Source organism: Tubulanus polymorphus, chromosome 3 (genome assembly GCF_964204645.1).
Source record: "Tubulanus polymorphus chromosome 3, tnTubPoly1.2, whole genome shotgun sequence".
Lineage (NCBI taxonomy): Eukaryota > Metazoa > Nemertea > Palaeonemertea > Tubulaniformes > Tubulanidae > Tubulanus > Tubulanus polymorphus.
In genome coordinates this window covers 3160475-3186437 of record NC_134027.1, presented here as the reverse complement: position 1 = coordinate 3186437, position 25963 = coordinate 3160475, and the positions used below count along the sequence as shown (strand labels likewise).

Genomic DNA, 25963 nt, shown 5'->3' with positions numbered 1-25963 from the left:
ACCCTCAGATTAAAGTTGATACCATTCGTTAAAACCGGGCCCAGGGGTATTATCACACTCTGATAATTATATGTGGTCTCATATACTCTGATAGTGTAATAATCACTAATCCGTGTCAGCTGTGGATAGATGAATAAGTCCCACACTAGAATTTTCTACAACACCTGCCTTTTAGAATTTATCAAAATGAAACAACCGCCTTTCAGCTGTTGACTTACAGCCCACATCGCGGTGGAGTTATATTCATATAATTTCACCGATAGTCAACAGCTAAAACCGGTGGTTTTGTTTTAATTCCATCGTAATTCTATTGCTTTCCATCTATTCCATAAGTCCTAATTGATAATCTTGATTACATATCAGCTTGTTTTGTTGATATATTGGCGGGTTGAACAACGCGTTGTGGCATACTCAACATTCAGCTGTTCATATCTGTTGGTATGATGTCAACAAAGCGCAGTTTTGCTGGAATATTCCTGGTTCTGGTTTTCGGATATTTTTACATGTATTCGATGAAGGTTGATGTCTTCGCATTCATCGAACTCCGGCGTCGGATCAAAACTGTTGCATTCACAAATTCTAACTCGTTTTTACCGGTCGTTTATGGAGACTACGCTACGTGGCTTCGCAACAGTAGCAAGTGTCCATCCCTCCCGAAAAGGATTCATCAAACATGGAAAAATGAATTAATACCAGTTGCAATGAAGGACGCGATTGCTTCTTGGAATGAAATTCATCCGGATTATGAATATTGGTTTTGGACGGACGAATTAGCGGAAGAATTCATAGCGAAAAGATTTCCGAACTACATATCGATGTATAGATCGTACAAACTACCGATAATGCGTGCCGATGCTCAGCGTTATTTTATACTTTATGAATTTGGTGGAATATATGCCGATTTAGATATGAAAGTGTTACGTAGACTCGATGATTTAGTTTCTGTTCATACCGCGCTTATTCCACAAGATCACGCTGTTCATCGATTCATATACTGGCAAGTAGAAGATATTCCTCTTAATGCCTTAATGTTTTCCGTTCCAAGACACGCGTTTTTTCGAAAAGTCATAAAAGATCTACCCAAAGTGAACGTAGAAACTAAATCCGACGATTTTTTGTCGAAAACAGGTCCGTTTATGTTAACCAGAGAAATTCGCGAATACAACCAAACAATAACTAATAACTCGTCGGTTTGTGATTCAGTTTTCTTAGCGCCGCATTATAAATTTGTTCCCCATTTTTCGGAATTGATAACAAACGAATTGAGAAAATCGTGCACGAAAATCCGCATTGAATATAAAAACAAAGAAGGAATGAAGTGGTGTAAATATCTGGATAAAAACTCGTACAGGAATCCGGCGAAACCGCTGTCCACGCAGTATACTGTACATCAATTCGCGAACACATACATCCGTTCTATCGGCTCGAAAACCGTCCACATCAACCACCTCGTACATAAACGCTTTCAGTTAAAGCAATTTCTGGAACAGTTTTACAACAGCAATGGACCCGATACGACTTTATTTCAATAATCAACAGCGAATGTATCAACTATTATAATAATAATCAGACTCGGTGTCTCTTGAATGGGTATTATATATAATTCTATATCACACGTGATTTCAAGCAGTTTCTAGTTTTTATTCAAATTTTTGATCTCATTTTTCATAGTTATCTTAGATGTTCCTCGATATGAATTAATTAATCCTTTGTGTTTTTTGCCAACCCGTAACTCCGAAAAACATTTCTAATTTTGCAACTTATCAATAGAAACGTCCCCGCATGAAACCTACTCAGTTTGAACATGGACGTATAAACTAGATTATACGAATCTAGTTTATACGTCCATGGTTTGAAGAACCCTTCCGCACAGTTTAAGTTCTTCATCTAATGTTGACACAAATTCTAATCTGACTTACGAGTTACATGTACATTGTAGTCGATATGTTTGTAATCTACACAAAGCGTAAATATTCCCGGTGCAACATTCACGACAAAAGAATATAAATCAATTTTTTTGATACAAGCAACTTTGATACAAATTTTATTGTAGTTCATACATGTAGTATTGAATGGATAATCCAATAAATATAAACACACAACCTACCGATCTCACCATTAACCATGCATTTTACATTTCAGACTGACATTCTTTTCAATTCATGAAACCAATGATTTCTTACAATAGTGAATACTTAAAGACTAGATTTCCATCTGATCCCTGGTTCTTAGATGAAAAATCTGAAAATAAATCACACGACAAAGCTAGCGAAATAAAAATATAAAACGATGCGACTTTGATCAACGACTTTAAAACCAAAACTAGTGAATTAAAATAACTAAGAAATATGATAAACTATAAATCTACAGTATATTTCGAATAATTGTACTGATGAATCATGTATTAATATTTGCGATCAATCAGTCATTTGATCATTGAATATTTATAAGTTAAGCGAACGTTGATTCGATCAGATTGAAATTAATCCTGTATTCAAAGTTTCTATGACAAACACTTCGACAATTTTCACAACAAATATTCATCACGCATGACAAAAAAAAAACACTGATCTCAACCAAAACTTTGCAATGCAATGAAACTAGAGGGAGAACTAAGAGAATTGATATCAATACAGTTGAATCTCATTAGTGCGATTCAGTTGTGTCTGTAAACTCTGCTATAACCGGTAATCTGAATATCTTATAAATCCCCTGCCATTATCATTGATATCATTGTAGGTTTAGTTTTTAGAGAATTCGATTCAGTGAACTCAAAAAGGTGCAACTGTATTTTCAAAAACTAAACAATAAAATATTCCGTATGTACAGCTAGTCATACAACGTCATCGTATCATAAACTGATGGAGAGATTGCATAGATAGATTTAATAATTCCTTAGCTAATAAATACATATGTACAATTTATGACACAAGCAAGATCAAGTCTAAACGTCGTGATTTCTGTTCTAAATGATGGTGATGTTGACCAGTATTTGAAAAACACAGACACTTAGAAAATCTAATAGAAACTTCATGGTGAGTACAAGGAGTACAGGGAGTACAGCAAGTACATGCACAGAGCAAAATGATAAACAACAATTCGTTAATTACTACATGCAGCATTATGATTTTAAGTTTACATTCAATACACCTATTACAGCTATATTTTCCAAATTTAAGCGGATTATTCTTTTTCTCGAAAACATTGAGTGAAAGTCAAGAAGGTTTACTGGTGTAGCACACTGAACTATCACGCGATGCAGCCCAAATATTTGACGCTTCTGCCCTCTATGAATTCACGTTATCAGTAAAATAAAGCGAGGTTTCTGCTGCAGCAGTACATCGATGAAAGCAGTGATGTTTCACGTACAACTCCTTGCAAATTATTACCAATTCATTATGATTATAAACAATAAAGCGTTTTCATGCTTGAATGAATAACGCGTATTCCTTATTGATTACTGTGAAAAATCCTAGATCCATTCTTCATAGTTGCTATAAGCAGTAGGATAATGGGAATGTGTCTGAACTAAAGGAGTATTTTAAATAATATTAACTGGGCTACATTTGAGCTGCAACATTTACATATCATAGATCAATACTGATTAGTTTGTTCAAACTTGTACTTGAGATGGATCAACACCAACTGGTTCTTCGGCGGGCTTCTGGCGAACTTTAAACCAGGCGGTTTCCTTGAATAAGAACCACAAATTGCCGATCCAGACAAATAGATTCAAGAAGCCAAACATCTGAAAATATTCAGCAAAAGTGAAATATCAACAAGAAAATTATTTCCAAAGAAATGATAGCATACATCGAAGAGTTTCAGAGTCCATGATGAAACCAAAGAATAATCTGGGCCATTTAGGATTTTAGGAAGTAATACATCGTACATGACATCCCTTTTTGATGGTGTCTGAAAGGAATTCTGTGATGATAAACTATTACTTACAATTGAAACAAATAGACCCGCATAATTTCCAGAATCGGTCACTTCACATTTCAACGGGTTCGGGCCTCGACATTCAGGAATGTGGAGCCTGTAAACCTCAGCTGGATCAGTGTAAGACCGTATATCAGCAATACCTTGTGCCCATACACAAGAACCGATTAACCATAACACAGTAAGCACGACAGACACAATAAAATCCTACAAAGTCAATGCAAAATCCATTAGAAATTTAGAAAATTTAGCTTTCAAGTAAAAAAGTAAGTTTAAAAAAGAGCAATATAAGATTCGTAAAACATGGTTAAAATAAATGTCGATAAAATAGACAGGTTTCATAATGAGCATTTGTTTATGCTAGAAAAACATGGGACCAGGTACCCCAATTGATAACCACAATTATTTTCTGTTCAAGTACTTCGATTTGAAAAGTTTAGTATTGAACAATTTTCTGCATAATTGTGAACATATGTCACTGTGTATTTCAAAAAAGTGTCTTCACATAGATAACTGTGAACATATGTCACCGTGCGTATTCAAACAACGTGACAAAAGAAATTAAGCACGCTCATATTCTGTATTCTATGCATAGATAAGGCGGAGATCTGTTTTCCGTACACAGACAGAAACCAGTTGACTTACAGCTATTGGAATTTTATCATTCTTGCGGTAGTGGTCGTCAAAGAAAACGTACAAAATGACGGCGGCGATGCAGTAGAGAAACGCCATTACGCCGACAAATACATAGAACTCGGCTGGAGCTTTAAAATCGCCCCATGGATGAACTGTCTTATCTGCTGCTCCACAGATCGGAACTTTGATTTCTTCAGCGTTAATCCTTCAAATAAATGAACAAGGAAAATAGATAAGAACGTTAATGGTTAGATTTTGTTCGGTCCGGTCCAGGCCAGTTTGACCCGCGTCAAATCATCTCCCTGTGGCCGTGGCTAATGATGGAAAAATGATTGAATGGGTGTAGATCAAAACCTTTCTCAGCAAACTGTCTTTAGGTGGTCGGTTGTATGTGTCAATCACACCACTGGGACTTACACAGCAGTTTCATATATGTAGCTGTAAATAATTCAACATGAAAACTGAAACTCTCTGGACAGAAATCTACTGATACGATGTACCATTTCTGCCAATAAGCTAGATTCATACATTTTCATACACATTTCGAAAAATCAGAAAGATTACTAACAGGGTCCCATCTAAGCACTTGTCCGATTGCCCGGGACAAGTATATTATCATAAGGGCAATGGGTTATCATTATCACTTGTCCTGCGGGCTAGTGCAATTTTATGTCTCAAAGCTTTTTGCTAATCGATACAACAGTTGGACTGCTTGTGTAGGGCAAGTAGATTCTTGAGGGGGCAAGAAAAATTATGCTCTTGTGGTTCTTTTTCCTTAGATCAGTCCCTGAATTACGTTCATTTATTCCCTTGAAACAAAAACAACTGCAGAAGAAAAAGCAATAAAATAGTTCCTGGTGCGCCGCGATTTGTAGGAGATGGCTTAAAACTGATGATAAAAGGAAACAATTCTTTACAGGATTATACGAGGCAACAAGACAGAAATTCCTTCCTGCGGTCAATATATCACAGTATAATCAGACAAACCGATGACACCAAATAGCGCAGCCAGTTTCAAACAACCATCAATTTCATTGAAGCAGGAATAGTGATTTAACAATTGCCTAATGCACGAAACATTGCAGAGGATTAATCTGTCAATAGGAGATACAAACCGCAGCGGTTTGTCAGAATCTGATTACTGAAATACTAGCAGTTTCTGTCACTTGGTTTCGCAAAAGAAGGTCATATAAAATACAAATCTTCCATAAATGTGTACAGGTTTCGCAACATTTTTAGCCTTAAATATTCCATTTCTCAGAGGCAAAACATCTAATTTAATCTACTAAATGGTAAACGCGTAAGATGTTACCTTATGCCACCGTCAATTCATTTCTAATGCACGATGAATGAAATAATAGCTACATAAAATCGTCAGCTAAGATATGATACATGTAGTAGGCCTACACTAAAATTCTAAATTTCCATAGATTCTTCATCGTTTTAGAGGCAAAGTATAAAATTTCATAACTTTTCCAAGCCTCTTGAAAAAACATTTACTAATTTCCACGACTTTTCCAGGATTTTCAGGACAAGTACAAACAAACATATTTCATTCAGTAAACCGCCGAATCCTGATGATGAAGCTTATGAAATTAAACCTCATCGAAAAATCTGTAACGGCTTTAAAAATATCTTCTGCTGAATCTGTTTATCTAATGACCAAACTATTCTGTTGATTGATCGGAAGCAGCTGACCTCCACCTTGCTTCTGATCAATCTCCCCCAATATGCGATCTAAACCAAATGGCACACGGGAGGCTCTTATTGATTAGATCGCCTTTCAAAAGCTTTCGTCCTTTGATAAAGGTTCCAATTTAGTGGTCGGGTATAGGCAGCTGATCTCATGAAAGGAGAAGGGCTATGATCTTTTACAACGGGGCATGAATTTCACAAGATAAAAGCTGCTTATGAAAAGTGAACGCAGCATATTTTAAGACAGCCCAGTACCTGAATGGATATTCAAATGAGATCTTCCTAGTTTGCGTTTCTGTATTATTACATGTGACTTTAAATTCCGTTGATCCGCTATATCCACATGTTGTTGCGAAAGCAAATATTGCAATTATCTGAAATGAGAAAATCAAATAGAATATATGATAATTCAGATGGAAAATATTTCTGGAAACATAAGGGCTACAAGGTAGAAATCGCTATCACCCTTCTTAACCATTATCAACATAAATGTCAATGCTCAATATTCGATGAATCTAGGCAAGACAAAAGGCCATATAATATGTATTTTATATATATATATATATATATATATATATATATATATATATATATATATATATATATATATATATATATATATATATATATATATATATATATATATATATATATATATATATATATATATATATATATATATTTCAAATCTTCACTGTAAATGCAATTGCAGAAACCTCTCTTCATCTGATAGCCGCTTCAGTGACATTGCCTCAATCTACAATTTAAATTCAGCGGATGAGGCAATGTGCGTTGAATGTCAAACATTTTTTCAAACTAAAATACCAGATCCCAAAATACCATTCTTCTGGATCAAATCCAAACTTTCAATCTTTAAAAACATTTTTTTCCCAAGATGTCCACTAAATGCTTTTATAATGTCGCATTAGTGAAGCTAAATGTAGACGCAATGCCATCGATTGAATGTAAAAATCAAATTTGCTGCCATCGCTTTTATCTTTAGAGCAATAAATTCCACTGATAATTGGATTTCTTTAAGTTCGGAGGGGATGCGGATTATGTAGCAATCTGGAGAGCATTTTTACTAAAGCTGTTTCTCTTTCATTAATGTTGAATACATGATAAAATGCACTTGTCCGTATCGGAAATGACGTTCTACCGACTGAAAGAGCGGGCTTTGTATCATATTTTCCGCAGCAACGCGATGTCATGGAAATTGAACGAAGATTGCTCGTGTCATGTAAGATCATTGTCGAGTGTAAGAATATGTATGAAAAACAGTCAGTTCCTCCCACGTCAAACCAGTTGCAATAAGTACATTCTTCTTTACACCGACGACGACGAAACATTTTCTACATCATTTTTGCACATGACTGACTGAGGGGATCAACTCGCTGAGGGATGAGGCAGGTGTTCAACTCATTGAAAATGAAAACCATTATGCCGTATTGTCCAGAAATGTAGAACTTCAGATATATCATGGCTTAATACTATAGAGAAAATTCTCGAAAAAGCATATTGAATTTTTGTTCATCTATGAATTTAAACGGCAGATGAATCGCAATATTTTCAGCCAAAAAATGTACAATGACTCCTGTAAGATAAACAAATGCTTGCGTTTGAATTGCAACTGGTTCCAGAAATGACTCACTCTGCTTGTTGAGCGTTGTTCAGTGTGGAGTGAGGGGTTCACATGTGGACGTGGCACTATAAATTCGGGCCTGATCCGGGCCGAGTCTCCGTGAGATCGCGACTATATTGGCAGATGTGGTTGCTCCCATTATTCAAAAGCCTCATTCAATTTCACATGAATCTCTGCACTGCACATACGTATCAATTACCAATTCAGAACATGCATTTAAATAGTTATAGTTATTACAAATAAATAGCTCGATTTTCATAATGAAGATAGCGCAGTCAGCTCGGAACTGTCATTTCAGCGAAGAAAGTAATTACTTTCACCGTTCATTCATTAATGAATCAATATTTATTACGTGAAAGCTTTGACGCCTTGAGAATATGCTATGCTATTAATGACCAACAGAACCCGTATTATGTCACCGTGTATAAAAAAATGCAAACGATACATCAAAATTATGTAAATGTTAGGCTACCGCAACACGATGCTCTTCATCCGTGCAATTTAGAAAATAAATAAATCACTACCCTATAGATATTGAACCATCAAACACGACGTACTAATCATTTTCATTAAATTGATAGGATTCGGATTGCACCAAAAATATACGTGACAAAGAAGCAAGACTTATGGGAAGAAGCCACAAGTATAATCCTGCCATGACAGCCATATTGACTTCTAATAATTATTAATCCCGCCAGCAGGCATCATCTTTCTCGGTGGCTATGATCAACGCGGTGAATATTATCTCGATGATTTATCCGGTAATTATCTCGGTGTATTGAACTCGGCGAGTTCGGTCAGTGATTGCGAGTGATTGCTAGCGTACACTAGTCATGTGGAATAAAGGTCGACGACGAAACCTCCTGATTTATTGCCCAATCACGGAACATAATAAGTATTCCGGTGGGGAATCCGACCAGTTTCAAGTTAGCCAAATTTGTCAAACAAGTAGTCTCTCGTTTATTTTACAACCGACGTAAAAAAGAAATAGTATCTGGTTCAGTCAGCAGTGCAGCCGTTTAACGACTGGTCAGCATCGAAATCAGTTTCATTCAACAGAAACTTATTACTAGTATAGAGCCGCTGAAGGGACATGCAAACAAGCTGCGATAACCGTTCTCGGGCTCGGGCTCAAACGTGAGCTCCGTCCGTCCTAGGGCCAATCGCTACATTTTTTCTCATGACAACTTTTTGAATTTCGACCCCTTTCCTCAGTTATGAGGTCATCTTCAAGGTCATGTGACTAAGAAAAAGAGTTTTCAGGTACCCAGTGCTGCCAGTAGGTGGTGCACCAGGCCCATTCTTGCACTACACAGCTAGACCCCTAAACTAAAATTGTACCTAAGTTTCATCAAGATCCACGGACCAAGAATAATGGTCATACAGAAGCCCGAGAACCAATAACATATCAAAATATATCAAGATCAATGAATACAAGGTGAGGATCAAAATAAAGAATAACCACCAAAAAAAACCTAATAACATAAGACAAGCACTAAATTAATTTAACTGTTCCTTCCCATAATTCATCAATATGGATTCTTATGAACAAATGTATCTATAGATATGACTTTTGAACTTATGCGTAAATGTGTAGGGAAAAACATAGAGAAAGGTTTTGTAAATGCGTAAAGTGGATTGAGTAACCACCTGCCTATACAAGTGAATTGAGTATCCACCTGCTTATACAAGTGGATTGAGTATCCACCTGCCTAAACAATGTTCAACCAACTCTTTGAATTTTTTTACTGATATGACTATGAAATATAAATGTGTTCACAACTTGTTTTTTTTTATTCATAACCAAATAAACTTGTGGTCCAGGGACACCATGCCTAGGGCCCCCTGCTGAACATATACTGAAACCAATGACCCTGAAACTCAACACAATCATAGAACGTGTCATGAGCTACAATTTTGCAATTAATTGTGTTGATAAAATATGCCTAAGTACGAATGTAATTAGACAAATTGTAGATGATTCAATATCTAACTCACCCTGGTGGCAAGAATGAAATAATGGGTGATCCCTAATTCCGTGTGAGGAAGCGTTTCCTATGACAGTGCTAATAACAATCAAATATCAAGACTAGTTAAAACATGACTAGTTAACACTTGATATTTTTTTCAAAAAACCTTTTTACACCTACGAATAAAGACTGTTGACACTATGATGGCCGCCAATTATGTGATAATTGGCCGCTCACGTAACCTCTCTGATACACAAAAGACCTCTTCTCAAAGAAAACCCATCACAAATGATAAAAAAAGGAAGCTACAGGTCTCGGAATTCAAGCTAAAATTGACCTTTTATAGCTCAAAAAAGGTCACTGGATGGCCATCTTGAGTCCGATTGACCCAATTTTTCGTGTTCTCATGGGCCTTAGGGGGATACAACTATATACGAAAAATCAAGAAAATTAATCTAAGCGTCTTCAAAATTACCTTTGAAAACTTAAAAAAATGTGTAAAAAATGCCGATTTTGGCAAACAACAATGGCTGCCAGTCAGCCATCATCTGATCGGGCCTGTTTTTCGGCTGAAGTCCCAAATGGGCTAAAAATTAACCAATGTCAAATAATGTAAAACTAAGTTACCGAGCAACGAAGAATAATTGAATGGAATTAGGATTGAGCATGGACTCAATACGGCGAAAGAGTCCATCAATTAATTGATGAATAATGGATCGTTTACAACCGAAAACAACTACAAACAGGATGAAAAACTAGACGAAGACTCATAACCTGCGGCTTCATCATGAAAACATAACATCTGCAACAGAATAAAGAAGCGAATAAAGTAATAACACGCAAGCGCGCTTAACAGCTTAGCTACTTAAACTACAAATGGAAAATGTATCGCCGATGAGTATAGATTAGTGAAACACGGGTGTGACGACGTCGTCGTACTTATATCAGGAAACTATGGAGACCGATGCCGCAGAAAATAAGATAATTACAAAGCACTTTCGTAAACGTAAGCCACTTAAACACGTCTTCGTAGCGAAGCCGTATCTACATTTACGAGATGAAGCCATTTCTCGATACGTTTCAATAGTGACAATAACGGTCTCCATTTTCTCACGGGAATCGTCCGGAAATTCGCCATTTTTTGCCGCGATTGAGTCTAATAGCAGGATGCACTATTCGTGCGTATTACGCGTGGCAGGCATATAATCTTGACATTTCAATCCCGCAAAGCGATTCCATTAACGCAGCTGAAGCTAGATTGAGTTCGGCTAATCACATCGAACCCTGGGTTCTTTTTAGAACAAGAATATGTCTGTATAATATCAACGAAATAATCAGCAACATTCGATTTACTTTGACGCATATGTATGTAGATATTTGCTAGTAAAAAGTAGATTCACCACCAATGTGACTTCATGCGCACTCACTGGGGATCGAACCCAGGTGCTTTACATTAACAAGAAAGCACGCTAACCAGTAGAACCAATCCACTTATACAACTTGATGTTGTGTTTGCGTGTCACAAAGAAGCCAATTTTAACTGAAATCTAAGAATAAGCATAAAATGAGAAGAGATGATGGAAATATGCCTTAATATTTCTACTCCTTTAAAATTCCTGCGCACTATTAAACTGTTGAAACTATTACAGATACGACGGAATAGAGCATGGAAAAAAGAGCGTCGACCGAGAGAAATCAACCTGCTTAAACTAAACTAATCAAAAACAATGATTGCATTAGAACTGCTTCGGTAGAGAACTATTAATTGTCTATTGATTTGAAGGGGAAACAGAACCACGGTTCTATCATTATACTGATATCTCATAATGCCGTTATCGGAAAATGCTAAATTGTCACGTAAGCTATGTAGCCGAATAAAGGAATTTATTTGTCAGTTTTGTCATTTTTCTCTTTCCGACTTTTCACCATCAACTTTGAACAATAAAAAATGTGATAGGCCTATATTTTACAATCTAGAGATCGTAGATGCTAAATTCCATCTTGGAGTAGTCGAATGATTTCTCCAAGATTCCATTGATAAAAACAGAATTACATTGCAGGCTATATACAAAATAACTACATGTATCATCAGGCAGGACGAAATAGAGAGAGAGAGAGAGAGATAGACCGAGTCAATAAACATGTAATCTGAGTGGAGAATTACACGGTTTTCTTATCGAAAAAATCGACCGCGGGGCAGGGAAAGAGAGACATGCAAACATCTATAATGATATAGCATCCTGGGTGAGACAAATTCCATTAGAAAGTGAGCGAGAAAGATGTCCACCTTATAATGCAAGCGTGATGAAATATTTCATCCATTTATCAGCTGATTAATGGTGTGGTCACTCTCTACCGTACAACACCCGTAATGGACAAGCATCCATGTCTATACATAATGCACATGCTACCTTGTCTAGCGGTATATGAAAAACCTAGATTAGGCCTAGTGGACAAAGCCTTCACCTGAAACCATTAGGGAAACCTGCATTCTGGAATAGGTATACTGAAATACAAAGATATGATATGATGCAAGCGTCTTTGACCCATGCCAACCAACAATACTGGTGATGAATGGGTCTGTGCCTGTTTGAGATGGGCCAAATTTGGCTCGACCAAAATTGTCGGACCAGGCCCATTCCAAATTTCAGCACGGGTCAAATTGTTCTGTGTGCACGCTAAACTGATTACGGAAGTGAATCAACTAACTTGCCACAGCATCATTTCGATAGCATTTTAGCACGATTTTTGTGTAAAGGGCAGCCTATTTGACTCGGGTCTGACCCAGTCCAAATCATCACCACGGGACCATTGCATATCATCTAACAGACTAATAGAATGAATGAATCACTCTACTCTCAGCCAACTTAAAAAATGAGATTTTGCTGTAGTGATCACTGTAGTGAATCTTCCTTTACCTTCGTTAGACGATGTAATTAGATTTCGCACGAGCTTTTATAGATCAATTAAATTCTATTAAACTCACTGATCACATTTATTCACCTCTCCATCAACTAGTAATTGCCTGTAGCAATAGAGAAGATTATCAGCTAGTGGACGATGAAAACAACAAGATGAAAGCAAGATAGAAGAGTTTGGTCGAACTAGAAAATTTTAATATGCATTCACACTATTTAGTTAGTGCGTTCAGACTTAGCCCATACCTGGGATGGACCAAATCAAAGTTGTGCCTTCCACAGACATTTTTAAATAAGCTGTTATCACTGGTCCAGCTAAACACAGCACTACCATAGGCAGCCATTGATCTCATTAACAAATACAGTTATCGTCCGGTCTCAAATTTAAAACAGACTTGATTTAGAACTATCTAGAACGCGGTTTAAGAGTATAGGAATAAACAAAAAATTGAATCCGGATCACAATGATTAATGCTGAAAATTCTGTCCAAAAATCTTTGATATAATTGTTCGAGGTTTAATATTCCTTCCCTGCGTAGTTTTCCTAAAGATCACAAATGGTGAAATGCATTTGATAATATCGAACTGAGACGAAGGACTAAAACGTATCCGAGAACCGTAATTCATGATGTTCAGAATTGCGTGCTGTGTCTGCGAGACAATTCATCATATACCGATCTAAACGGCATCTGTAACTGACAGAAATATCAATTCCAACGATATTTACCGAAACAGAAAAGTTTCTTCGATGAAAGAAAATACACCAATATTTCTGATATTGTCACTCGCGAGAAGAAGATGTAACGCTAGGGAACTGAAACATAACACCAGACATTACTTTTACTGGTCACACATATCTCACAATAGTCAACAGACTTTCACCTAATCATTCGACTTTTTCTTTTTTCATACAGACGCCTCGAGACGCATCATTAAAATCTCTTGTGGTATAATTTCACTGACAATTTATGGTTCTAAAGATGACTGCGAGACATGTTCGAATCTGACGTGTCTCGCAGAAATAATAATCCGATAATATCTAATAAATCTATTACTAAAAAGTTTCGTCTGACCGCGAAAGATTCATGTTCGTAGCTGAAATGATGGTCTCATAACTATTCTATTCATGAGAAAATGTTCACATTATTCACATCCATCATATTTTTGTAACTCATCTCACATCAGTAGACTCTACTTTAGTAAGAACGATATGATTTTCTTATGCATCTGATTGCAACCGATTTCATTCAGATTCGTAATTTAATCAAATATGGTCGATGTATAGCGCAGCGGTGTGGTCGATGAATAGAAACGCGATAGCTAAGATTTGATTGTAAGCGAGGGCAAATTGAAAGCAGTAATTACGTCGAGCTATTTTGTGATGATTTTTCTATGTAAGGAGTAAAATGAAAAACATTTCAACTTACCAGACAAATAATCTTAAGGGTGAAAATTACAACGATCATGGCCGATGGAACCTACTCCTCAGTTCCCTTTCAATGTCATTCAAAACACTTTAAGCAACATTTCCTCTTCATAATAGCCCTACATCAATTCATCCACTTGTAAATTAACCACCAGTATCATCCCATGAATATCACGAATATCATTAGCGACATGATGAAACACACACATTTCTGATAAAATCTATTTTTTAATCCTCGTTCCAAGGCACCGAACCTTCACTTCCCGAACTACATTCACACATTTAAGAATTGCACATATTTGAAATCATAAAGAATAAAACTCTAATTCCCTTTGACAGCCGCTATAACCAGATCTATGAAATCACCATAATTCCAAATGAAAACGTCACCTGAGGTTTAAGCTTCTTTAAACGGAGACAACTTATCTCGGCGAATGGCGGTTTGAAGTGCGGTTTGATGAGATTCAATGAGACAATCAGAGGCTGTAAACTTGTTCTTAAGTCACTGTAAAAAGCAATAGCGGGTTCCGTCGCGAGTCGTATCTGAACTACTGACTACAACCGAGCGTGATAGTACACCACTGCAGCGCACACAAACTATCACACCAACTTTTGCGTCTTAACTCATCGGATGAAAATTTCTCGAGCAACAAACTATGATAAATTTTCAAATATAAAATGCGTACGCGATCAAAGAAATTAATCAATGCGATCAAAGAAATTAATCAATGTACTCGATGAAGACTGATAGCAATACCATGAAAACCAAGTTGTGAAATATTAAAGCTATTAACAAGTTTTCCATTAACGCAGTCATTATCTATGCTAAATCTCGGTGTATTTGGGATTCCGATAGGGATGAGAGAACAACCGAACTATATCCAGTCACTTTACTTAATGAAAATTAATTAACAAAAGTAACGAATGAAGATATATCGAGGAAAACTTTGATCAAAATGCAGCCAATCGAGTATCACTCTAGCTTAAATCCTTAATTATCGGAAGAGTTTTGCCTCGCGGCTACGTATTTTCACAGTTAGTGAAGTCGTCGCCTCGCCATCACGCGACTCCGATAGAGAAATGACATTATCAGCTCAGTGAATTTCATCATATCAATCAGCGACGAACCGGTGAGTGGTTTTAGGTGAGAAGAAAATCGTCACACGTATCGGGGAAAAAATGGCCCTTCATCGCGGAGCGCACGAATCATCTTACGATATACGTGATGCAACTTCACAACGCGATGTGACGCAAACAAACTGATTATCTCAAATTGACCCGGTACAAATCAAATCACGTTGAAACGAGAAGGAAAACCGACACGTCTGCCGGTCGGACTGGAAATACTGATGGAAATGGAGGTTATGACACGATAGACAGGACTAATGCATAAACTAGTAGTGTTATACGCAATCAGCTCACGAGGGAAATCAGAGCTTTACTATTAAACTATCAGACGGCTGAGGTAATTATTAGAATATACATAAAATCACATTTCCAGCAGCAAACATCGGCAAAAAATCCATCTTACCATCGAGCACATCCTATATATTTCCTATCATCTGACTGTGACAAGAGAATGTCGACCGAGACAGGGAAAGATCGAGTCACTTTGAAGGTTTATTGATTCGAAGTATCAACTATCAGTAGATGAAATGCCCATTTACAAGCAACGCTTAATCATCTGTTTTATTCATAAGCGATGATGATATGCACGACGGCAACCGGATAGTTCCTTCCTGAATAAAACTCGTTTTGTACATAGAGCAAAAGCGCCGATTACGACGTTTGACAGACAGTGTCTCATCGGTAAACACCACCAAACATAATAAAACATCTTTTTCGGAATAAAGAAATTCAACACAAAACGACTTCAAAAGAATATTTCACCCGAAATATTTCTTATATGTTTTAATAAATATTTTATCATCTAATTCTTTTATTGTGGGATTTTACTCGACTTCAAAAGGTTTTCCTCGAGATAATGATCCATTTCAATGTTTCGACTGCCTAAAAATGATGATATTTCTAATCGATAAATTCTACTAGTCTTACCAGTGAATGACTCAGGGGTTAACACTCAGTGCGACGTATTTTTTCTGATCAAATTCTTGGTTATAATTTCATTCCTCTTCAGCGCGATGCGATTAAAAATGAATGTCTTACCAAAAAACCAGATAAAGAAATATTTTCGAATAATTAATGAGCCAAATGACAATGGCAGGGTTATACGGCTTAGTAAAAACAGTGAATATAATATGAGCATTGAGAGTGCCTGAGAGATACGGATTAAACTGACACTCGAATGATGTCACATGACATCCAATATTAATCTTTAAATCTTTACCGCGACGTTTACCTTTAGAAAAAATTGAATCGAGAGATGTTGAAATGTTTTCCATTATAGCGGAGTCATATTGCATTCAGCGCAACAGGCTTCAATCAGAAATCTAAACTTCAGGCGGAAACAATTTCCATTTAGATTGGCAAATAACGCGCGACCACAACGAACTATTCCGACGAAGACCGTCTCAATCGATGTGATCAAATCTGCCGAATTATTCCGACTAAACCTAAAGAATTTTAATGAAAATTTTCGCTCGAGGCAAAAACGCCATCAAAAAGCGTATTGATCTTAAACGTCGTCGCTTCGAGGCGATTTCGAAATTGAAAGCTCATTTATCAACGGTTTATTTCAAACAAATGAAAACCATCTTCATCCGTTACAGTATGGTTTGTATTGTATTACTTGTGATGACCACAAGTTGTAAACTGATGCTAACCAACAGGAAATTAAGAGCGGTCAGCGCTCATTACATCGTCAAGATTATGATCCCGATCAATCACGCTCCAATCATGACCTATTTGTGTCCAGCTCTGCGATACTCGAGAGCCTTGGAAAATGTCACGTACAGTGGAACCTCGTTATAACGAACTCGGATACAAAGATTCATTGCATATTACAAATATAGAATTTCATCCCAAGGAAGAAAATTTCATCAATGTCATACTGGATACAACGAACTATCGGTTATAACGAACATATTTTCTGGTCCTGTGAAGTTCGCTGTGAGGTTCCGCTGTATATCTATATTCATACACACTATTTCCTATGACGTTATTTATGTCTACCAAATCTGGAAAAACAAATATAAATCCGTTTTTTCCAATAATCATAAAAATTCTACGAGATGCAGGTATATAGGTTACGCTTGATTGTTCACATGCGTCGTATTGTCAATCATATTGTGACTATCAACTACAGTTGACTGACAATATGAACACCAATATCACCGAGCTACGCCTTCACACACAATACCCTGCATACCCTCCATGATCTACGATTCAGTTTGGTGTATTTTCTCGCAGGTTGCTCATCGTAAATCACAAATGTATTATTCACTACTGTCAGTTTTCAGCTATTTTTGTCTTTTTTGTATTTAACACCCATAGGAGGAATTATGACCCCCATAAGGGCATGCATCTTTCTACAGTGTTACATCCATCAAGCTATTAGACTTGTTGTTTTTATGTAAGACATTTGGGGATTGAACGATGTCCATCCATACCATTAAAATTTGGTACATCATCAGCAACAGGTGCCACAAATAAATTTCTTCTAATAGCTACAGATGTTCTGATGAAGACAACGCATTGAAATCCAATAGATATACAATGCTACACAGCTTACCCAAGTATTGCAGGACTGAATATTATCGAGCTAATTTCAAGCAGAATTCTAAAACCTAACGAGACTTTATAAACATGGCATCTAAACTGCAAAGATAACAAATTTACTAATGGGGCATTACTTTAATGACCAGTTGACGATGGAAAGAGGGATTTGATTTATGGCGAAGCCCGAATAGAGAAATATGATCGATTGCTAAGTGAGAAGCTGAACACGGGATACGTGATAAACTATTAGCATCATCGATAATATACAAAAACAAAAACCTCAGTCCAGCTGTTACTAGAAATGATACCCTAAAGACATTAACATGTCTCTGCTAAAGCAATATCCACGTCGATGGCATTGAGCATGCAACGACAAGTACACCTTGAAAAAGCATGGTATGCGTATGGATTGAAAACATCATTACAGGTTTCCTTCTACACGGCTAACGTATCAATTTCATCCATTTGATGTCACTTCGAAATTCAATTAATGATGATACAGATAGTATGACGTGGAAAGCCGTCGCATTCATTCACGTAGATCAGGCTAAATTCTCTTTTTCGCAAGAGCACATCGAAAGAGATTATCATTCTCTTGCCTTCGAAGCATCTAGCAACGTTTTAAAAGCCTAGATCATTTATTAACCATGTGACACGAGCTGTAGCTAAATTGACAGCCAGCGGGCGCTGATGATGAGCACAACGGTGTTTAAACAGTCATCCAGATAGCCTGTATGAAGTATTATAAGTTCGCCTCCAGAGCGCGCGCATTACCGGAAAGAAAAGCTAATTTCACATCACCAGTGACATCAGAGAATTTTGAACATAAACTAAGCTTATTGATATGTTTTTGTATGTATTACCATGTCCTCAAAAGTGGGGGGTTAATAAGGCAATTTTTTTTCTCAAAAATTCCAAGTTATTGACTCGAATACAACCGTGCTGGAGTTGTTTGAAATCTCGAATTTTCGTTGACAGCTTAATTCCCAAGCCGTCGATGGGAAATGGAAATTACAGTCTTATCAACTAGAATGCAGCCCGTATTTATTTATGGATAACGGTTCAACTAACAGGACATGGAAAATGGATTTTTCCTAACAAGAAGATTACTGTAGCTAGAGTTTGTTTAGCAATCACAGATATGAAGGAATAAATAAAGCTGGACACTGCGAGCTCAGAATGAAAATAGCACTGACATTACCATAGCTATGTTTGACTGATGGTAATAACATGGTATGCCGACCCATCAATTAAGGGTTGAAGAGGACGAATTTCAAATGAACAATTCAACTCTTGACATTTAGATCGATACAGACTCTTAAATGAATGAATCCTGGGAATAATATCACGCAGTTTTGTTCTTAATTTCAGAAATTCGTCTGTTTGAATCGAAACTTTGCTTTTATTGCCTGTCAATCCCAGAATTGCATCTGGACCAGCGATTTCAAAAATGCGCAGCACTGATTTGGTCTATTCTAAATTGGTCCATTCCAGGTAAAGGTGAAATTAGAACGGACTAACTAGTGATAGCGTGAATGGAGATATCGTTCTGAGATCATAGACAATAAACTAATATCCATTCTATTGACTGATCTTACCGAGAGTTAATAATGCATTCAATATACAAGGTTCATGTTACCTACTCGAAAAAACAGTATGAGGAGGACAAGTTGTCACATCTTCGATCTGACTGAAATTTCAGAGGGTGATCGAGCAGAAATATCCTTCTACTTCAGCAGTCAAACCATGATAACAGCTGTAACAGCATCAGATCAAAGATAGATCACATCGTCACTCAGTAATCATTAACACAATACGGTCGGTCGGGTTCCCAGTAAGCACTAGAAACACTAATCACGGTTCTTACAGATGAGAAAATCCAAAATTCTCAGATCTGTCCCCGATTTTTCCTTTAGCCTTAACCAAAAATTCCCTGATTGAATTATATTAAGTAATTCTCAATGAGGGCTGTTGCATGATATTTCTTCTATAGTTTCAAATCAATATCAAACAAAATAGGAAACTGTTCCATACAACCTTAACAACAAATATCAGTGTTTAATGTAGAAAATATGTTGAATGCCAGAGAGATTTCATCATCACGAAATTCATCGCTAACATCTGATCATATTATTGGGAAATTTCCACGACATACAAGACATAAAAGCCGGCTTTAGGCGACTAAAGAAGAACATGACGATATTGAAAACCGTGCAACATACAATAATGTACACCCATCGTAGAGTGGTAAGATTGGTTTGTTCGTTTCATTTTGCTCTTAGTCATCCGGCAATATCTAATATGTTGAATCAAATAGAAAATTGAATATTCAATTAATAGTTGATATCTGTGCGTTCTTGAAAACCGTAATTATCATTTCATCTATATCAGATTAACGCACCAACCAGCTGTCGAAGACTATTTGTAAATGCACAAATTCAACGACTGGTGTCAGACTATGATTCACCTGAGCCATCTATCAGTCGCGAGCTCAAACATTATTCACGATCGAGCATTTTTGTCAATATGACGTCATCAACATCAGTTGCTGTGATCCAGGTTGGGTGAGTTAACCTAGTTTATGTTTGATCATGGACGTATCAACTTGTTTATACGTCCATGGTTTGATATAAAAATTTAACACATCCAGTGCAAAATAATCACAATGTTCTCAGTCCCCAGACTCAGTCATCTCTGGACACAGTGCTGTCTAGTACTAACAATAAACCATAGAGGGCAGCATCTGATAGATGCAGCACCTAGATACTTACAAACTGCAATATTTTAATAAATCCTCTTGGTTCTTTAACTACACCAGCATTGTTTGTAGCAATCAACTGAAAGATGAACCATAATAAATTCATAATATTGCGTATAACATAAATCAAAGAGGCCAAGACTATAATATCCGATTTAAGACTACAACTGGGCACCTTCATACCAAGGTTTGCTTTAGTCCATTCATTAAGAACTGAAGGTATTTTTCTGGGGTGTTACAAAAATTAAATCATGATATGTCATGTATGCAAGGTAAGAGTATTAAAAGCAAAAAAGAAATTTCGCAAAATGGGGGCTTTTTCTCTGATTCGAGTTGAGTAAATGAAAACACTCGGGTAATCTTTCAAATCGGTACAGAATTGGTATAATATCGGTTATTCATTCGACTCAGTTTCGTCACGTTAAGACGTACATGAGGTAGGCCCAAAAATTAAGCAATACTGCAGAAAACAAGTGTCATCTTAATAAATGGTCTGCAGTACAGGTACTACTAATAGGGGCAGTAAAATACTAACAACATATATATATATATATATTTGGGAAAGTCTAAATGCATCAATTCATCTGTAGTTTACTTTTGTATATAAATGGACAACCGACAAGAAATAGCAAATGCTAGATAGCTGAGCATAGCAGCCAACAGCAATGCAGTGCTAGAGAAGTGTGACTAAAACCACAGAGCCAGAAACTGATGGTTTTGGTTGTTAAAAATATCAGAAACCTGTTCCTTAAATCAAGGAGATCTTTATCTCATGACTCATTAGAATCTCAAAGGATTGACAGACAGACAGACAGGCAGACAGACAGGCAGACAGACAGGCAGGCAGACACAACCAGCAGCACACACCCCTTCTAGTTCTACTGTACTACCCACCCGTCCTCCCTTCCGTCCTTTGAGATTTGTTTTTGAGTATTGACGACTCCACACGACTCTTCAGCAGATCATACTTGCATCTCAGAATTTTTTCGAAAATAAGAAAACTCACCCCAGTTATCGCTTCCATCTTCTGACTCTGTGATCACCTTGAAATTATAGGTTTTTTATCGGAAAAATACCAAAAATCGAAACAATTCTTCTAAAACACTTCCGGGTAGGAGAGGTCGATGTTAATTCCTAAGCGCCACAATGCTTGACACATATCACAAATTCTCGAGGTTCGAATCCCATATTGTAGAATTAAAAACGATGCAAGGAAATGTGTCCAAGATGCCAATCCGCATTGAATAATGTCCACTTTCAATAATGGAAAGCTGACAATGAACATCTATGAGAATGTCTTGTATTAAAAAAAAAGAAGAAAGGACAGGTGCACAAGACATTCACAACGCTGTATTTGTGCTCGCATTCATAACGCCGTTCGCTGTTGTTTGCCCCGTATCTCATGGATGCCGGTAAATAGAAAAATTTTTCGTTAAATAACTTGGTGATGGACTCGGATTTTACTCCTTCGATCCAGTTCGGGACTTTCACAGAAGGCAATTCCAGCAATTTTCTCCCCAGAACTCATGCATGGTATGTGACCATTGTATATTAAACGCATGACCGGCAATAATTTTGATGATGTGCAGATTATCCCCATTCAGGGATCAAAAAACTTTCAAAACGTACTTTTGTACGTGGGTTGAGCATTTAAACCATTTCCCAAGTGCGGGACGAAGAAATTACCGAAATATATAAAATTTGAGCCACTGTAACAAGCTGGTGTTGCTAACTGAGTACAAACAATTCAGCCAACTTCTTTTTCTTAATAGTCAATACGTTATCGACATTTTTGGGATTCTCTAGAAATTACTTACACCTATATTCATTCCATCGATAAGTTGCAATTATGAAAGAGTGTCAATTTATGGCATTTTAACTATTGGCATTTCAGATATCCTCCGAAAGGTAGCGCAAGTGGCAGTGTCGTACGATTGCGATCCGTCAACTACATTTCAATGTGCAATATATACAAGAAAACCAAATTAACCGCAATTCGATGATGAAAATAACCATCAGCATAATACCCGGGCATAATATGAGCTTTCAGACACAACATTGTCCGCTTCTTACAAGGCCCTGGCTAGCTCTGCTGCCACGCACATGTCGCTAAGGCCTAGGTCTCGGCGGCCACCCAGAAGAAATTCTAAAAGTCGTTGTAGCGGGTGTATTGAATGGTTTGAATGCTGGAGGAGGTGCTGGTTAAACCCAGAGGCTTTACTAACGATTAATTTTCGATATTCCATAATTTCGTTATCACATCAATATGCCCTCCGTTGAAACACCCTCACAGTTCACTTAGGACAAATTTACGTTCCACACGAAATGTAGTTCGGATCAATTACCCTAAATAAAGCATATACATAGCTCTACACCAGTTATCTATTTCGTTGACAGTTCAATCTGGTAAATGTGTGACATAGGTAAAAAGTACGCCGGGCGCGAGATCATTGTCTAACCACTACCAGTGTTGAATGATTGTCAAGCCTTGATATGATAGAATATATTCACAGTATATATATATTCAGTATTTCTTAACGTAAACACTCTCAATGTCGCTGCCAATCATAAAAGCTACAGGAACACATTATGAAGTTGGACGCCAAATTGTGAGTAATGATTTTTTACCCATGCTTTTGGACTCCTTAGACTTTACGATAGACGAGCTTACTAATCAAAATGTCACCAAGTAAATGTGTTCATTTCAGGGTACGCAAGTAAAACAGCTTTTGCAGAGGTATTTTGAAACTGTGGAGAAGGATTTTCTTAAAACAGATGAATGTCATAAGGTCTGATTGCAACGAGTATCTTAAAAAGAGTAGAATATTCAAACGTAAAAATGTTGATAAGATGTTGTAAAATTCATTTCAGTTGTACAGTGGATATCTAAAGGTAACCAATGACAATTACCCTCAATATGTTGAGGAATTGCAGGGAATTGCTGATGGTGCCGGTGTTAGTTTTGAAAAGGTATAGAATATAGTTGCTAAAGTAGGCCTTATCTATTAACAAGCATGTTTTTAAGAATCCATTGATTGCATTCAGATTTTCATGTCAAACCTCTATGAACTGGTGATCCTCGAAAGGAAATCTGAAGCCATGGGTCTACGGTGTACGGACGTCTTCCTCAACACAGAATCAACTGTATGTTCAATTTCAAATTCTTTGTGAATAACAATTTACATATACAAGTAATACATTCATCAATATTTGACTCATGGTAACATGGTTTTTGGGTGATATGTTTCTAAAGAATGATTTTTGCATCATTTCAGCAAGTGATAGCGCATAACGAGGATGCATTATCGAAGGAATGTGGTTATTCTTTCATAGTCGACGTTTGTTGTATTAATGACAGACCTCGAGGTCGTCTGTTAGTACCAGAGGAACGATTTGTTTCCTATTGTTATCCAGGTATAGTAGTTTCCTAGAAATAATCTATGTTAAAAATGATGAGGCAATTCGGACTAAAATGTCGAAAAATTGGATGTCTTTAGGCGCTCTTTCTGGTGCAGCATTTTCTTACAACAGCGATGGATTAGTTACTACAGTAAACTACATCACGGGAAAATACGTCAAAAAAGATCGATTACGTAAATATCATTTGAATAGATTATTATCATACACGTAATTTTAAAACATTCAAACACATTGAACTGGATTAGGACGATGTTCGATTGTAAACAATCATTACGCTATTGTAGCTATGAGCATGCTGTTAAGAGCTTCACTGTCGGCGAGTTCACCCGACCATCTGACTGAAATCATAAGAAATGTGGGATCGGGAGTCGGGACTGCCGTGAGGTGCGTTGTTCACCTGTTGAGTTCGTGGTATACATGTATAGCTTTGATTTTGTTACAACTACTGTGATTATGATTTTCAGTATGAATGCTGCTTTCCTTTCCAACAAAGATGTAGTATACATCTACGAGATCTACAATAAAGAAACAGACGAACGCGTGCAAACAAATTTCAAACTTATCGAAATTAAGAAGCGAAACGAATCAGTACCAACTGAATCAGTGCCAACTGAATCACATTCTTCTGAACCCGTATATGGATATTATTATCATTGCAATCAGTATGTAGTCCTGCTAGCCCTGAGTTTGTTCAGGATGGTCTGTTAAACCTGGTAAAAATATAAATGATACGTTTTTCGTTGCATGAATCATTTGAAGATTACGACTCGTCCCAGACGCGTGTGATGCCACAATAAGTTCGCAGAAGCGCACGGAATTCCTTGAAAACTCCACGCTACCACAAACTAAAGCGGATTTATGCAACATTTTGTCTCACCCAAGAATATGGAGACCCATTGAATCGATGGATGGCCATGAAGATGGTTCACTCACTTTAGCTTGTGGTAAAACTATGAATTCCATTCTCTCGCTTGCCAGGATTTTATCACCTCCCCACCCCCGAAACTCACCTCAACACAAGTCCTGGCCGCAGACCCTTCACTGCTCAATTACACCGCCCAAGATTTATTGGGCGGACAGGGGAGGCAATCCTGGCAAGCGGCCGGGTGCATGACTCAGATTGTTCATCATATAAATCAATAATGCAATGAAATATATAGTTTTTTAAATCAATTTTCAGCAATTTTTGATTTAGCAAATGAAAACTTGGAAGTGTACACATCAAAACGGCCGAGCCTTGGCGGAATTCCAGATATCACACTTAAACTCGATAATTTCTAAATTGACCTAATAAGTGTTGGTGAATTTTATCGAATAAAAACATGGAAACTTTCTAACTACCATAATCTTTCTGTCTCAACCTATTGATTCGAATCTACAAAAGCCCGAAAGTGAAACGCCATGTCAGTTTGCCTGTGGTCCGGTCATGGCCTCTCCGGCCCAGTGCCCGGGAGCGGGAATTTGTAGTCACGAGATGCCGACCCAGATACGATTACTATATTGTTTTACATTTGTTGTTACTACTCCGGTATCAGACAATCGATAGATGGGAAGTTTAAATCTGAGGGCCGGCCAATCATTGAACTTATCGCTATCCAGCCCGAATCGCGGATTTAAGTTCCGTACGGTGCTGCCAGTATTTCAATAGATTAATTTCGTTCCGCGACATTGGTTTTGTTTTGTGGCGACAGTACGCGCAATTTTGAATTGAGTTTTGCGCATCTAAATGATTTTCGGCATATTTGGCGGTGATTTACGTACGCTATTAAGTTCTAATTAATACGAAATTTTAAAAGAAACCTTATATTTCACTAAATGAATGAATGAAGACCAACCTATTGTTTCTTAAACCCCTATCCTATCCTATCCTTCATTACG

General features: G+C 37.1%; 3 protein-coding genes across 4 annotated transcripts; 2 read left to right on the top strand and 1 right to left on the bottom strand.

Moving 5' to 3' along the window:
• The first annotated feature begins 443 nt into the window (after nt 1–443).
• On the top strand, nt 444–1533 carry LOC141901166 (uncharacterized). The gene has a single exon (XM_074788271.1). It carries the CDS (start codon nt 444–446, stop codon nt 1530–1532), a length of 1089 nt encoding a protein of 362 aa, XP_074644372.1. The 3' UTR covers nt 1533.
• LOC141901670 (synaptophysin-like) lies at nt 1409–21782 on the bottom strand. Of its 2 annotated transcripts, XM_074789077.1 has the most exons (6): nt 21672–21782; nt 20679–20744; nt 6529–6647; nt 4588–4783; nt 3952–4149; nt 1409–3748 (listed from the first exon to the last, which is right to left on the bottom strand). In XM_074789077.1, the coding sequence occupies exons 1-6, from the start codon at nt 21687–21689 to the stop codon at nt 3614–3616; spliced, it is 732 nt and encodes a 243-aa protein (XP_074645178.1). In that variant the 5' UTR covers nt 21690–21782; the 3' UTR covers nt 1409–3613. The 2 variants fall into 2 exon arrangements, with proteins under 2 accessions (XP_074645178.1, XP_074645179.1); XM_074789078.1 differs by lacking the exons at nt 20679–20744; nt 21672–21782 and adding an exon at nt 14231–14353.
• Nucleotides 20457–25445, top strand: LOC141901654 (beta-alanyl-dopamine/carcinine hydrolase-like). The gene is made up of 11 exons (XM_074789032.1): nt 20457–20471; nt 23063–23274; nt 23374–23454; nt 23537–23635; nt 23711–23809; nt 23941–24079; nt 24163–24258; nt 24370–24469; nt 24550–24747; nt 24845–25029; nt 25266–25445. Exons 2-11 carry the CDS (start codon nt 23218–23220, stop codon nt 25364–25366), a joined length of 1155 nt encoding a protein of 384 aa, XP_074645133.1. The 5' UTR covers nt 20457–20471; nt 23063–23217; the 3' UTR covers nt 25367–25445.
• Nucleotides 25446–25963: the final 518 nt, after the last annotated feature.